General features: G+C 36.4%; 1 protein-coding gene across 4 annotated transcripts in view; it reads left to right on the top strand.

Moving 5' to 3' along the window:
- The first annotated feature begins 567 nt into the window (after positions 1-567).
- The window catches only part of PRMT3 (protein arginine methyltransferase 3), a 123,162-nt gene continuing 108,155 nt past the window's right edge, over positions 568-15,574 (top strand). The window contains exons 1-8 of one of the 4 annotated variants that reach the window (XM_081064925.1): positions 568-800; positions 1,090-1,222; positions 2,838-2,920; positions 6,559-6,608; positions 7,222-7,324; positions 8,196-8,355; positions 9,695-9,830; positions 13,906-13,971. In XM_081064925.1, coding sequence (XP_080921051.1) covers positions 782-800; positions 1,090-1,222; positions 2,838-2,920; positions 6,559-6,608; positions 7,222-7,324; positions 8,196-8,355; positions 9,695-9,830; positions 13,906-13,971 — 750 coding nt within the window. In that variant the 5' untranslated portion in view covers positions 568-781. The remainder of the gene's footprint in view (positions 801-1,089; positions 1,223-2,837; positions 2,921-6,558; positions 6,609-7,221; positions 7,325-8,195; positions 8,356-9,694; positions 9,831-13,905; positions 13,972-15,574) is intronic. The other 3 variants (XM_081064926.1, XM_081064927.1, XM_081064928.1) reach the window with 3 other exon arrangements.

Raw genomic sequence — 15,574 nt, 5'->3', positions numbered from 1 at the left:
CAGTGTTATAGGTGAGACCGAAAAAACCCAAGCAAATGGTAGACGCTAAGGAAGAAACTAATGGTGCTACTGGAATGACAGTGGAACGTACTTTAGAAATGGTGGTCTGAGGAACTTTCCGGCCGAGACAGAAAGTCCCCACCCTTTGTAGAGCATTCTTAGCAAAGGCCTTGAGGGGGGAAGATGATGAGTGCCAATAACAGACTGGGGGGTGGGGCCCAGGGTGAAGGGTTGAGTTGTGTGTTCGGCCTCCTCCGCCACCAGAGGGCGCCGCTGGCCGTCTCCCACTAACCGCTCATCCCCAGCAAGAGGGACGCACCGAGGGCGTGGTACCGACTGCAAACCCGCGGTGCTGTCTCCGCCTCGGGGCTCAGGGCCGCGGGCGAGGACTTCCCGCTCCATAACCTGCCACAGCCCAAGGAGGAAACAAAAATCACGTTAAAGCCCGCGAGGCTCAGCTCTTGGTTCCACGCAGACTCAGTGCGCATTGCGTCAACCCTGCGGTAGAAGGAGGCAGGGCCCGGGCTCGCCCCGCCCACCCCAGCTCACGTGACCAGCACCGCGCCCTCGAGGCCGGAAGCGCCCGCGAGTCGGCGCGCGCGTCCTCGCGTTCCTAGGCGTCCGCGACGGTCCCCCAACTTCGGCCCTGTCGCGCGCTCGGGATCGCGCGCGCGCTCGCTCCCGTGGTCCCGGGCCCCACGCGTTCGGCGGCGTCTGCGCGTGCGCGCGGCTTAGCCTGGTCCCCGCCCCTAGCGCGCCGGGCTCCCGGGGCACCACAGCCATGTGCTCGTTAGCCAGCGGTGGGTATCCCCGGCCCCTCGGCACCCGCTTGTCCCGGTCCCCCAGACCTCGCCTCCTGGGGCCGGGGAAAGACTCTTCCCTCCGCCTGCGCCCTCCGGGACGCGGAGCTGGGCGGCGAGGCCTTGCAGGGAAGGGGGCAGGGCTGGTGAGGGCCGCCGGGGAGCGGGGCGGGGGAGCGCTCTCCGCGCGCAGAGCCGTCCCCGCGCTGCTCCTCGTGCGCGCGGGGCTCGCTGGCGCCGAGGCGGGTCTGACGGGGCGTGTGTGTGTGTGTGTGTGTGTGCGCGCTAGGCGGCCGGGGCGCTGCGGAGGCGGAGGACCTGCCCGGACTGTCGGACAGCGGGGACGAGGCCGCCTGGGAGGACGAGGACGACGCCGACCCGCCCCGCGACCGGCGGCAGACGCCCTGCCTGTTCTGTGACAGGTTCGTCCATCTCGGCGCCCCCGGGCCGCGCGGGTCTGCGCGGTGTGCTCGTTTGGAGTGGAACCCGAGTGCCGCGCCCGCGAGTTCTCGAACTAGTGGTTTGGAGCGAGGGCTTGTGGATGGAGATGGAAGACCCTCCGTGGTACCGAGGGAGGGGCCGCGAACTGGAAGCCACGCTGGCTTCGACGCGCCTCAGATTCCCCTTCTGTAAAAGAACAGGGTTTGGGACCGGATCTGTGGTTCCCACATCTGGTTCTGCGCCTTTGTCACCCTCGAAGCATTGTCACCATTGAAACAATGTCGCCATTTGAGACATTGAAAAAATACAGATGTGCACAGTGCAACTCATTCCTCCTGAATCACGGTTGGGGTCTAGGAATTCTCTGTGTTTACAAGGGCCTTGTCTCAAGCGATGCTAATGAGTAACAAGTTCGGGACGATCCCTCAGGACCCTTCCTGCCTTACTGTTCTGTAATTCTTTGACAAGTGGAGAACTTCTCAGGTGCAACACTTCATTTGAACCGTTTAAAGAATGCCCTTGCCTAGGTAGGGGCTCCCCACCTGATGAAGAAGAAGGCATTGATGCCGTTTCACGTCGGGGAAAAGAGACTGCAATAGCAGTAATTCGTTTAAGGTCACAAAGCTGTAGGTTGCCTTATGTCCAAATTCATGTTCTTTCCACTTAAAAGTCCGCCTCTTCATCTCAAGTGTTGTCTTTGGCTGCTGTCCTGGGCAAGTGGGCATGAAAAAGGCGTGGTTGGCATTGGGCAGTGTTAATTTAAATAAACATCTTCCAGTTGCCTTTATAAATTTGGGCATGACGCTGATTGGTGGTGTATTAACTCCTCTTGACCTGTCGTTGTTCCCACGTGTAGTCTCATTTGGTTGCTATAGAATGTCTCCGTATACTCCTGTTGTCATAAAAGTTATTGAGCATCGGGGATGTACTTTGTGGTAGGCTGCATAAACACTGCAGAAATAATCTATCAGTAAACATTTGTTGAAAACTGCTGCATATGTGAGGCATGGAAAAGAGGGGTGTAGCTTCTCTGCTGTATATTCCTACTTACATGTCCTTCATTTTTGTAGGTCACATACTAAAGAGGCTTGGTCCTCACAGTGTCTATAATTCTAGTACTTTGGGAACACTACAAGATCACTTTGGAAATATGGTACTTTGGAAATACGCCAGCTGCAAAATTACATTTTCTGCTTTATTTCTAAAAGCAGTTTGAGCTTTGGCAGTTCAGAGCCTCCAAAAGCAGAATTGACACTTAGAGGAGGAAAAAATCTTATGTAGGGAATTTCATGTCTTGAGAAAAATAGAATCTATCAAAGGGAGTTCTCTTAAAAACTTTGATAATTTCAGTGCTGTAAATTGGCAAATAAATTCACTTTAACATTTAATGGGTAGTTTGTTTTAGGTATAAAATTGGATTCAGAAGTACTAATTTTTTTTAGATGTTCTGGGTTCCTAACATTTACATGCACTTTTGTATTCTCTAAATTGGAAATAAAACTAGAAACCAGCAGAGGGAGGAGTGTATATTTAACGTGATATCAATATTTAGACTTTTCGGTACTTTTCCATGAAGCCTATTGCTTGATTTTTCAGATTATTTACATCTGCTGAAGAAACATTTTCACACTGTAAATCTGAGCATCAATTTAACATTGATAACATGGTCCATAAACATGGTGAGTATTTTTTAGAATAAAGAAAATTTTATATTTTTCCAGACCTTTCCTTTTCTAAACAAGTCTAATTATAGTGAAGTATATAGCAATAGCCTATTATGAAAATGAAGTTCTTTTGACAAATGGCTTTTGAAGAAAGATAAGTCATTCTAGTAGATAAGATTCACTATATTTAAGATTATACTGGTTTCACAACTAAAAAGGAAAAAGCTAGCTATGTGATTGCATTTTTATTATATTAGAATTCGCAAGAACAAGAGAATATATTAGAATTAGGGAGAGCAAGGTAGAAGTAGGCTTTGGAAAAGAAGGTGGGTCATTACGAGAAAAGACAAATTACGAGTTCAAAGCATAACATGAACTTCAAGATATACAAGGTTGAATTTTATAGGGAGTTTGGTAAGACAGCATGAAAAAAGATTACTGAAATTAAGGTGGTAAGCAAAATGTTTAGATGATGATTCTTTTGAAATGCATTTAAACATACTACTAAAGCCTTCTATTTCTTTAAATAGATATAAAAAACCTACACTATTCCACTAAAATTAACTAAATACAGAATTGCTTTTTTTGGCCCCCATATTTGCTAACATCTGAGAAGAACATTAGATAAACGTGATATAATATGTTTATAAATCATATATTCAAGTGCACCTACTTTTGTAACCCGTGGATAACTTAGCCTCATTGTTTTTTCCCCATGTTTTTAATGTACATTTTTAAACTGAGTTAGAATAATACTTTAAATATAATTTTGTATTTTTTTCACTTATCAAATAGTTTTTGTATACCATCATACATATAAAATGTTTTGTTTCTTTTTTAAATTAAAAAAATGACAATTGTTAGTAAAGTTACATAGATTTCAGGTGTACAATTTGTACATCATCTATATATCACATTGTGTATTCACCAGCCAGAGTCAGTTTTCTTTCTATCACTTATATTTGATCCCCTTTAATATAGGGGATCTACCGACTCCCTCCCTCCTTACCCTCTAGTAACCCCTAAACTATTGTCTATGTCTATGAGTTTTTGTTCCTTCATTTGTTTGTGTTCTTTTGTTGTTTTCAGTTTTATATACCACATATCAGTGAAATCATATGGTTCTGTACTTTATCTGTCTGACTTATTTCACTTATCATTATAATCTCAAGATCCATCCATGTTGTCGCTAATGGCACTATTTCATCTTTTCTTACTGCCGAATAGTATTCCATTGTGTATATGTACCACAACTTCTTTATCTATTCATCTATCGAAGGACATTTTGGTTGTTTCCATGTCTTGGCCACTGTAAAAGCTGCAATGAACATTGGAGCACATACCTATGTCTATATAGATAAATGTTTTCAGATTTTCTGGGCAGATACCCAGGGTCATATGGTAATTCTGTTCTTAATTTTTTGAGAAACCTCCACACTGCCTTCCATAGCAGCTGCACCAGTCTGCATTCCCACCAACAGTGTATGCGTGTTCCTTTTTCTCCACAGCCTCTCCAACACTTGTTACTATTTGTCTTGTTGATGATAGCCATTCTGACTGGTGTGAGGTTATATCTCTTTGTGGTTTTTATTTGCATTCTCTGATGATTAGTGATGTAGAGCAGTTTTTCATATGTCTGTTGGCCATTGGTATGTCCTCTGGAGAAATGTCTCTTCAGGTCCCCTGCCCATTTTCTAATTGGATTGATTTTTTTGTTGTTGAGTTATATGAGTTCCTTATATACTTTGGATATTAGCCCCTTATCGGAGGTGTTTGCAAAATCTTCTCCCATTCATTTGGTTGCCTCTTTATTTTGCCGATGGTTTCTTTTTCTGTGCAGAAACTTTTTAGTTTGATATAGTCCCATTCATTTATTTTAGCTTTTACTTCCATTGCCTTTGGAGTCAAATTCATAAAATGCTCTTTGAATCAAAGGTCCATAAGTTTAGTACCTATGTTTTCTTCTATGCAGTTTATTGTTTCAGGTCTTCTGTTTAGGTCTTTGATCCATTTTGAGTTAATTTTGGTACATGGTGACAGATAGCAGTCCAGTTTCATTCTTTTGCACATGGCTTTCCAATTCTGCCAGCACCATTTATTGAAGAGGCTGTCTTTCATCCATTGTATGCTTTTGTCTTTGTCAAATATTATCAGTCTGTATTTATGTGGGTTTATTTCTGGGGTCTCAGTTCTGTTCCATTGGTCTGTGTGTCTGTTTTTCTGCCAATACCATACTGTTTTGATTATTGTTGCCCTGTAGTACAAGGTGAAGTCAGGGAGTGTGATACCTCCAGCATTGTTCTTTTTTCTTAAGATTGCTTTGGCTATTTGGGGTCTTTTGTGGTTCCATACAAATCTGATGATTTTTTGTTCTGTTTCTTTGAAATCTGCCATTGGGATTTTGATGGGGATTGCATTAAATCTGTATATTGCTTTGGTTAATATGGCCATTTTAACGATGTTGATTCTTCCAATCCATGCACATGGGATGTCTTTCCATTTCTTTGTGTCTTCATCAATTTCTTTTAAAAATGTCTTATAGTTTTCAGTATATAGGTCTTTCACATCCTTGGTTAAGTTTATTCCTAGATATTTTATTCTTTTTGTTGCAACTGCAAAAGGAATTGTTTTTTTTTATTTCTTTTTCTGAGATTTCATTGTTAGTATATAGGAATGCAATGGACTTTTGTACGTTGATTTTGTAGCCAGCAACTTCACTGCATTCATTTATTGTTTGTAATAGCTTTTTGGTGGAGTCTTTAGGGTTTTCCATTGTATAGCATCATGTAATCTGCAAAAAGTGACAGTTTGACTTCTTCATTTCCAATTTGGAATGCCTTTTATTTCTTTCTCTTGCCTGATTGCTCTGGAGAGGACTTCCAACACTATGTTGAAAAGCAGAGGTAATAGGGGACAGCCCTGTCGTGTTCCTGAACATAGAGCAAAGGGTTTCAGTTTTTCACCATTGATTATGATATTAGCTGAGGGTTTGTCATATATGGCCTTTATTATGTTAAGGTATTTTCCTTCTAAACCTAATTTATTAAGTGTAAAACATTTTGTATGCTGTTATGTTCCTCAGCAATATTTCTCAGGGCAAATAATTACTAGTTGGTTGGACATACAGTTGCTTTCCTTGTTTTAAATGATGTTTCATTTCTGGAAAGATAGGAGAACCAGAAAACAAGCCTCATTGGTTTTCAATTTGTATCATTTAACTAAATGTAAAGTTAGTATACTTTGTATACTTCATCTCCTGGCAAAATTATAATTTGGTAGGCACCATAAAATTGGGGATTTAGAAACTTTCAGCTTTAATATCAACTGCCCAATACTTGGTAAAATCAATGACCTAATTTTCCTGATTTGTATTTTTCTTAGAAATGAGTAGAATTCTAAAAATTAATTTCCCAGTTTTTAGAAATGCAAGTAAAACATTTTTAAAACTGTCACCTATGGCTTTTTCTCAATTAAAGTTTTCAGAAGTATCAAAGTTACTGTATCTAGTTCTCAATAAGAAATTAAAAATATTATAAGTTGCAGGGGACAGAAATTTTTTTTTTTGTCTAACCAGGGAAGCCTCTATACAGCAGGTCAGTTAAACGAAACTCGTATTTTAAAATGGGTGTATTATCTTTTTGTTTCCCCTTTAGGACTTGAATTCTATGGATATATTAAACTAATAAATTTTATTAGACTTAAGGTAAGTTGATAGCTTCATTTACCGTTTTGTTTAGAAAATAAAATGCCACTATCAATGGTGACTATCAATGCACTGATTTTTAACAGAATACAAGGAACTGCTATATAAAGAACTGTTTTAAGTTTGGCAGATCATATTGGGGGAATCATGGACTTTAGAAACTGCCATAACACACAGCACCAAATAAATAGATACATACTATGCTTAATCAGTGTCATTTTTAACTGCTAAGAGGAATCAATGTTGTGTGAAAAAGTAATTCAGAATCAGATAAAGGGAAACATAGTCTTTCTATAAAGTCAGAAATAATTTCTAGTGTCATTTCAAGTACTGTGGTGCTCTGTTTTACTTTTCAAATGCTTTGTTCTTTTTCTGTTCTATTCAAATGAGTGCTTATATTGCCATTTCCTCTAGATCCAAACAGTGTAAAAATGTGTATTGAAACCATTGATCCAATTAAGTAAATGAAATGACAGGTGAACATAGACTTTTTAAATAGAGATTTTGTGTAATGTAGACATGATTTCCTTTATTGTTTAATTTTCCTAGTTTTTGCTAGGGGAATTTTGTGATTATATGCAATGAAAAAACATGCAATTAATTTTACATCCAGAATCCTACCGTTGAGTACATGAATTCCATATACAATCCAGTGCCTTGGGACAAAGAAGAGTATTTGAAGCCGGTACTAGAAGATGACCTTTTACTTCAATTTGGTAAGATGAACATATCCTTTGTGGAACATGTTTCAAGTATTATAACATACTTACAAAAAAAGGTAAACTCCATTTTATTCACTCAAATTTTATTAGTTTTTCCCAATTGTTCCTTTCCTGTTCCAAGATCTCATCCAGGATACCACAATACATTTCATTGTCATGTCTCCATAAGCCCCTCTTGACTATGAGTTTCTTAGGCTTTCCTGTTTTTGATGACCTTGACAGTTTTGAGGAGTACTTGTGGACAAAAATTTAAAGCGGAATAGGATTTGCATAGTTAAAATGTCTCCCCCAAGAAATGTATTACCTACAGAGGAGATGTTAACTTTTCAGTGAAGTCCTGCAGACACGACCACAACCAAGTGATCAAGGCAGGCATGAGTTTGAATCTTACGTAGTTCCTTCATTTAACAGCTGTATGACTTTGGCTTGATTTCTCTGAATCTCTAGTCGCTTGATTTCTCTGAAATTTATTTTTACCATCCATTAAAATAGGAACAGACATTTACATTTCAGGTTTGTTTTGAGGATGAAATGAGATGTAATGAATGTACTTGAAAAATACCTGGTGATCAATAAATACTAGTTTTTTCCTTCTACTTCTTGTTTCTTCCTGGGTTTGGTTTTGTATAATTGATGCTTACATATATGTTCAATTTAGCCAACTAATGAAAAACTTAGACTAACAGCATGGTCTTTAAATTCAAATTGAAACAGTTTGGATAATATATATTTATGTAAAGTGCCTTTACTAATTTTTTTCAGTTGGCTGCATAATGGTCACTTAGTAGATATTTATTCGTAACATATTTATATGTACTTCATTGTTATAAGATGGCCTGGTAATAATGTCCATTTATTTCTTTAGATGTAGAAGATCTGTATGAACCGGTGTCAGTCCCATTCTCATACCCCAATGGACTCAGTGAAAATACCTCTGTTGTTGAAAAATTGAAACATATGGAAGCCAGGGCACTGTCTGCTGAAGCTGCGTTAGCTAGAATGCGTGAGGATCTGCAAAGAATGAAGTAATTTATCAATTTTATAGAAAATTAATTGTTTAGACTCCAAAATAATACAACTAGTAACTAGATGGAATATGCTAAAACATTTCATATACTGGAAAGCACAATGTAGACATTTAATTTTAGTAATATTAAAGATACACAACATTTTTATACATTGTGGATAAAATTGATTAACATAAACTTCTGTAGTTTTACCTATTCTAATGTGCTTCTTTATAATTACTTTTATACAAATAGTAATTGTTCTGGGGAGTGTTGTCCTCTTACATATTTTTGTTCTTTCATACTGCCTTCCTTCGGATTACCCTGTTTCTAATAGATTTCTCCATTTTATTTTTCCTCTCTTAGGCTTTTAAAGTGGAGAGATTAATATTTTTTAGTTTTGGGGGAAATAGGATTGGAATTTTTGTGTTTAAAGAATCAAAATATAATTATGACAAATATTGTTTAATGAGAAAACCAGATGCATAGCGTGGTTTTCTCTAATGAATTAGCATTCTACTGGCTTAGTTCTCAGAATTTTATGTGCATGTGAATCACCTGGGGATCTTATTAAACTGTAGTTTCTGATTCAGGAGATCTGGGGTAGGTCCTGAGATTCTGCATTTCTACCAAGTATACCTCTATTTTATCTGTTGGATTTGTAAGTTGGTTGCTAGTGCCTGAGTACCCTCGGTTTGATGGTTTACCAGAATATTCAGCAGGAAGGATAGTAGAGCTGATTATAGTTTCCCTTCCCTGTTTCTGAGATTTTATGCAGGGTAACCTAATAATCACAGACTCTATTGCCTGCCTCTTTGCCCTTCTCTCCCAGGCATACTTGTAGATTCCTAATATGTTGTGATCAGAGAGGGAACTGAGTTTTAGAGCTGGAGTGGATGGTGTTGGTATATGTAAATAATTCTCAATTTGAGTCCACCTTCTGCCCGTGTAACCCTTCCAGGAGATAATAAGGTTTTAAAGAATATTAATAGTGTTGAAATAGATTACTACATTGATTCAGCTGCTATGATAAGATTTTGGAATATGAGAAATAATAAAGTTGAATAAAGGTAATGTGTTTATTTTATTCAGTTGAAAGATACAAACAGCTGTAATCTGCAGTTGGCAGTGCTTTTGTCTTACAGAAGGAATGCTTACAACTGGGTTTGAGCATGCCATTGCTTAAGTAAGATCCAGCAGGGGGAGCTTTCAGTTGCTTAAGATAGAATGTGATTTAGAAGGTTCATCATCACTTCACACTCCACTCCCTCCCCCTTCCTCTTCCTCAACCTCTAGCTTTTCCCTCTTTCATGGTCCAATAAACCTGTCTCAAGGGTGTATTTCAAATTGATTACAGACAATTTGCTCAGGATTTTGTGATGAACGCAGATGTCAGAACCGGCTCGTCAACTATTGCAGACCTCCAGGAGGATGAGGATGGTGTTTATTTCAGCTCATACGGGCATTATGGGATACATGAAGAAATGCTAAAGGTTAGAAAAGAGCACAGATGCGCCATATCCATACTAAAGGAAAAATAAAATAAAACAGGTTTTTAATACCTGTGGTGAAGGACTGCTTTTTTTTTTTTTTGAGAGCTGACTTTTAAATCACTTTGGTGCTTGATAGCTCATTTGGGGTTCAAAAGATTACAGAAGCACCAAAGTCATTCTGATGTTAAATAATGATGTCAATAATGATGTTAAATTCTATTTAACATCATTATTAATCCTTATTATGAAATTACTTTTGCTTTAAATAGAATGTTGTAGAGAACAACTGATGATTTTAGTCTTCTCAAGATCACCTATTAAATAGAAACAAATCGTATGTTTACTTTTAATGTACAAAGGAAATTAATAATGTTAGTGTTTTAAATAGGAATACTGACTTCAATTTGGGCAAATAATAATTCTTTGGTACAAAGTTTAATTATAAATAATTCTCACAATTATTATGGCATAACTTTATTACATTTGAAATCATTGATATTAGAAGAATTTTCTAAATTGGTCAAATCAGGTATTTAAGTTTGGTTGGTTTTAATTTTTATAATGGTAGTTTTATATTTTATTATGTATAGATTGTAAAATAGTAAGATGTAATGTTTTAATTCAGTAAAACTGAAAATGACTAGAGTAATACAAATGTTGGAACGTAAAAATTATTGAAAATTTTAGATGTTTGTCTCTGTGAATTTTAGATGCTGCTACCTTTTCTTAAAACAAACCAAAAATTCCTAAATCCTTCCTCAAAAGACTGTTTTATTTTATGGAAGCCCTAAGACTATACTTCCCTGAAACATATGTATTTAAAAATAACCAGGGATATTTAATAATATGTATATATTTTTTTCATTCAGTTTTGCAGGATCAAAGAGTGCAGGTTTGCTGATTAATAGTAATTATAATTACTTGAGGTCTTTTAAAGCAGTACCATTTCATTTCTTTACTAATGACATGTCACGGTGGTTCTTTTTGTTGTCACTTGGGTAATGACATAGCATTACAGATAACAGTTATCTTATTATAAGTAATAAATTATTTTAAGTCCAGGGTGAATTTGTTTAAAAGAAATTGACTTACTCTGTTTTCTTTGTTAAAATTAATTTTATTGTGTCTAGAATATTTTCTTTAAAGAACTTAATCTAAGCCCATGTTTGTCAGTTTAAATCACCCCATCAATTTAAATGTCATGACCCTTTAATGCCTTTGGTATGGAAATTGTGTTGCATTTGTCAGGCAGATAAGGTTGAGACTCCCAGTAGATAGTATATGTGAGTGTCCTCAGTACAGTCATCTTGGAAATCCTGGTCGAATACTTATTTCCAAGTCTGTGTTCTGGACACTTGTAGCTGTATATCAATAACTAAAGGATCTTCACACCTGATCATATATCTTTAAGTCCTTGTGATGTACATATAGATTTAAGAAGTTTCAGTTTGAAGTTTTCAGTGCTATCTTTCCCCTTTTAGAGAATCATTCTAAGAATCCTTATTAATATAATCCTCCATAGCTGTTGCATAATGTGATTACCTCTCCTTGGAGATGACTTGATTAAATGTTCATAGGAAATATGGATATGTTCCATTCAAAAAGAGCTATTTCTCCATTTTATATTTTGCTAAGGCATGTACTGTGCATGAAGAGGAAAAGTACCTTATATCAAGCAGTATTTCTTGTTTCTTATCAAAACAATTCTTAGCATACATAATCTGTTCAAGGTTGTGCTACTGCCAGAATTTCACCTGATATTTAGAAATAGTTTAAATCGAGCAGCCATATATACAGGACTTATTTTTATGCTTAGAATTGGCCTTGCTTTTATAGGAATATTATTTGGGGTTTTTTTTGTTGCTTAATCTTAGATATTTTAGTGACACCACTTTGGCATATGTTGGAATTATATTGTAAATGAAGTGTGTGATCTTAGGTTGTGATTTTATTTCCTGGAGTTAAGATGCAGGTAATTTTTTGAATTCCGGAGATACAATCGATAGAGGGATAGATTACATGAACTTTGAAATCTTATGCCACTTTAGAGTCATTGTTGACTAATCTTACACGTCTGAAGTGCATCACTCTTTTTTCCTAAGAAAAACATCCTTCATCCTGGTGATGGACATTTATCTTAGCTCATAGTACCATTAAATAAGTTTTCTTCACTGTATTCTCTTCGTTGAATCTGCTGCTGACTCATGCATTCTGTTCACTTTCATGAGCCTATACATTTAAAACATACTGTTATTTGTAGTATATGTAAACTTTATAGTATATAACTTTTCTGTTGTGTTTAGTCTCATTCTTAAAATTTTTTTATATTCGTAGGCATAATTCAATGACCCTTTTCTAGTCTTAAAAGATTATCTTGCTTTTTAATATTGAAGCTCTGATTTTATTCTGTGTTTTTCAGTTTTAATAGGTTGGTACAATGATAATTTTTTTCTGTTTATTACCTTATTTTGTATTGAAGTGTTAATCTTTTGCTAGAAAAAAATTTTTAGAAATGGTTATGAGGGCTATTGTTTTATTTTCTTGCATTTTCGTGTTTAATGGATTTTTCTTTGAAAAATTCAGTTACTAAATTGAAACTCTGCTAGGTCCAATGCACTGTTTGGTGTACTTTGAATTTCATTGCACCAGGGTGATCATATGAACAAAAACAGATGGATATGTAGGAAAAGCCCAGATGAAGGATTATAGTCGAGCCGAGCAGCAGTGCATGAACTTAGGACAGGAGCTGGAATGTTTGTGATTAAGTTGGAGCTGTGGTGAGGCAGTGTGATCGGTGGGAGCTTTCTGAGCGACTGCCTTCTTGACTGATGTTCGTCTCTTGTAGGTTTTGTTGTGTCAGCAAAAATCACTGGTTATGGTGTAAGAAGAGTATAAAAGTGGTAAAAATGTATGAAATACTATGTTGTTTTTTAAAAAGACAGTTTAAAAATTAGTTAATATGTGTGAATTTATTTAAACATTAGATTTTTTTTGTACTTAAAAAATTACTTAAGAATTACTTTCTTAAAATCTTTCCGGGAAAGATTTAATAAGCCTGATTTGAAATTTTGTTTGTAAAGCCATTAGAAATAATTCTATCTGAAAGCATGGAATTAATTATGGAATACCCCTTGTTTAGATCTAGTAATTAAGTAAAACGACTTGTCTTTTAATTTAAGACTTCCTTTTTATATTTTTTAAATCCAAATATTGGCATAAAAACATTTTGGGAGCAGGTATGGATTGTATAAATTTTATATCACAGCATTTGGTGTACTATTTTCCTTTTTACCTAGTATGAAACCCAAAAGTAGAATTCCCAGTCTGAGATGTTTTGTCATACTCATTTTAGTCAGTTGGCAGCAGAGCCCTCCCTCTGTGTCTCAACTGAGGTGATTTAAAAGGGAATCATCTCTGCTTAGGAACCAACGTAAATATTAGCGTTCAGTGACTGCCTTGGTCCTGAGACTCCGGAGTGTGGAAGTCTCATAAACGTGGGCTACAGGGCTCAAATGATTTACTTGTAAACTTACAGGTTTTTAAGCATCATTTCCTACTACAGACACTTGTAGAAACAAAACAGTATTATAAATTAGATAGGTGCTGACAAATGGCTTTCTGAGAAAAGCTATACTCAATTTAGCTTCATTTTTCATATGTAACTGTAACTTTTATCTATCTTTTTTTTTTCTTTGATTTTTAATATAACTAATGCAGGGAGTCAGGCTCTAGATTCTTGGCCCAAGGAGCAAAATATCCTGTTCATCTTCTGTTAGCTTTAATTATCAGTTGAAGTCTCTTAATGATAATGCATGTCAAGGTGAAATGTGTACATTTTTAAGAACTTAGATTTCATTTGACTTTCAGTGATGTTCTTAAACTTTTTGTGTGTGTGTTGTTACTAGTTCTGTTCCTTCTTGTTTACTTTTAGGAAAACAAAATTAAGCTTGGGGTTTTCCAGGCAACAAATAGCTATGGAAACAAGAATGTGTGATAAAATAGAAAATATCTTCCTAAAAAATTTTTGTTTGTTCAGACTATTCTGTAAACATAACGTTTTCCCTCTCCATCCTAGGACAAAGTACGAACAGAAAGTTATCGTGATTTTATATACCAAAATCCACATATCTTCAAAGACAAGGTGAGTAGCGTAGGCTACAGAATTGTACATTTCATGTGGACTTTAGGTAATAGAAATCCTTTCTTGGGTCATCATTGTGATAATAGCTGATTTAATGTACTCTGGCTTTATTTCATGGAAGACTTTTATGATGCTGCTCTTTGGGGCAGAATACTGATAAAAGAAAAGCTGATTGGTACTGTAGTTCAACATATTTTTTAAAACTGAAATCAGTAATTACAGTGATACGGCTTAGTTAAACTTTGATTATCTAGGAATATTACTTAGACTATATTTTTGATTTACTGTGATTCCTGTGAATTTCAAATGTATCAGATAAACCTCATACCAAAGCACACTTTTAATTATTATTCTAGTTTGTGTTAATTAGTTAAAAATTAATAATTTGAAGAAGTTATTGATAAATATGGGCTAATATTGTAAGGTAGAATTTATTTTATATGCTTTCTTTTAAGACTTCATTTATCTACCCCTTTATGAGACACATTGTTTAAATATTAGTCTTAATACCACCTCAGATTATTTCAAAGACGATCTTTCACACTGTGTGTGTGTGTTTGTGTGTGTGTGTGTGTGTGTGTGTGTAATTTGTATAATTTGGTTTTCCTCTCATGAACTTTTTTCACTTTTTTCTTCCCTCCCTCTCTACATTGGCACGGTTACCTTTAAAATTCAGGTTTTCTGTTTGTTCTGCCTTACTGGAAGTTAGTCCACTAATTTAGGCAATATTATCATTTCTGCCACGTGTTTACCTTTGCTTGGGAATTTTTCCCCACTTTTTTCACTTCAAGAACACATATTTAAAACATATCAGTTTTTTATAATTCCCCTTTCACCTCCATTTTAGAAGATACTTCTCTAAGGTTATTTCATGGGTGTAACATGATATTGCAGTAGTATCTGACAACCTTTCTGTTTTGAAAAATCTCTTGCCTGATTTTTATATTGTTTGGAGTATAATATAGATTGGCTTTTCATTTTCCATACCTGTTTCCTAAAAGTAGTGTTTCACTTGTGACTTAGCTGAGTTGCACAGTGAAGTTTATATGATGCTCTGATATCTTTTGGCCAAAGCATTACCTGTCATGAACGGTTTATGACGGTGTGTGTCTGTTTTTGCTGATTCCCACTATAGACAAATAGGTGATTTCATTTTTTAAATCTTAGGTTTTATCTGTTCTTTGTGCTTAGCTTTTTTGTATGCTATTTATGTTAGCACAGCAGAGACTAAGATATTTTAAAATTAAATTTATTGGGATGACAATGGTTAGTAAAATTATGTAGGTTTCAAGTGTACATTTCTGTAATACATCATTTATATATTGCATTGTGTGTTCACCACCCAGAGTCAGTTCTCCTTCCATCTTGATCTCCTTTTCCCTCTTCTACCACCCACCTCCCCGTTTACCATCTGGTAACCACTAAACTGTTGTCTGTGAGACTAAGAATTTTTTTATAGTTAGTTTTTATATTTGTACTAAGTGCTGGAAAAATTTTATTTAATATGTATGTCTAAAATATGTGAAGCAAATATGTTACCATTAGAGAAATTTTGCTTTATATTTATAGTTAGATTATGCCCAGAGTTTTATTTTATTTTTCC

The sequence above is a fragment of the Rhinolophus hipposideros genome (genome assembly GCF_964194185.1).
Source record: "Rhinolophus hipposideros genome assembly, chromosome: 10".
NCBI classification, from domain to species: Eukaryota; Metazoa; Chordata; class Mammalia; order Chiroptera; family Rhinolophidae; genus Rhinolophus; species Rhinolophus hipposideros.
This window is presented reverse-complemented; position numbering and strand designations above follow the sequence as displayed.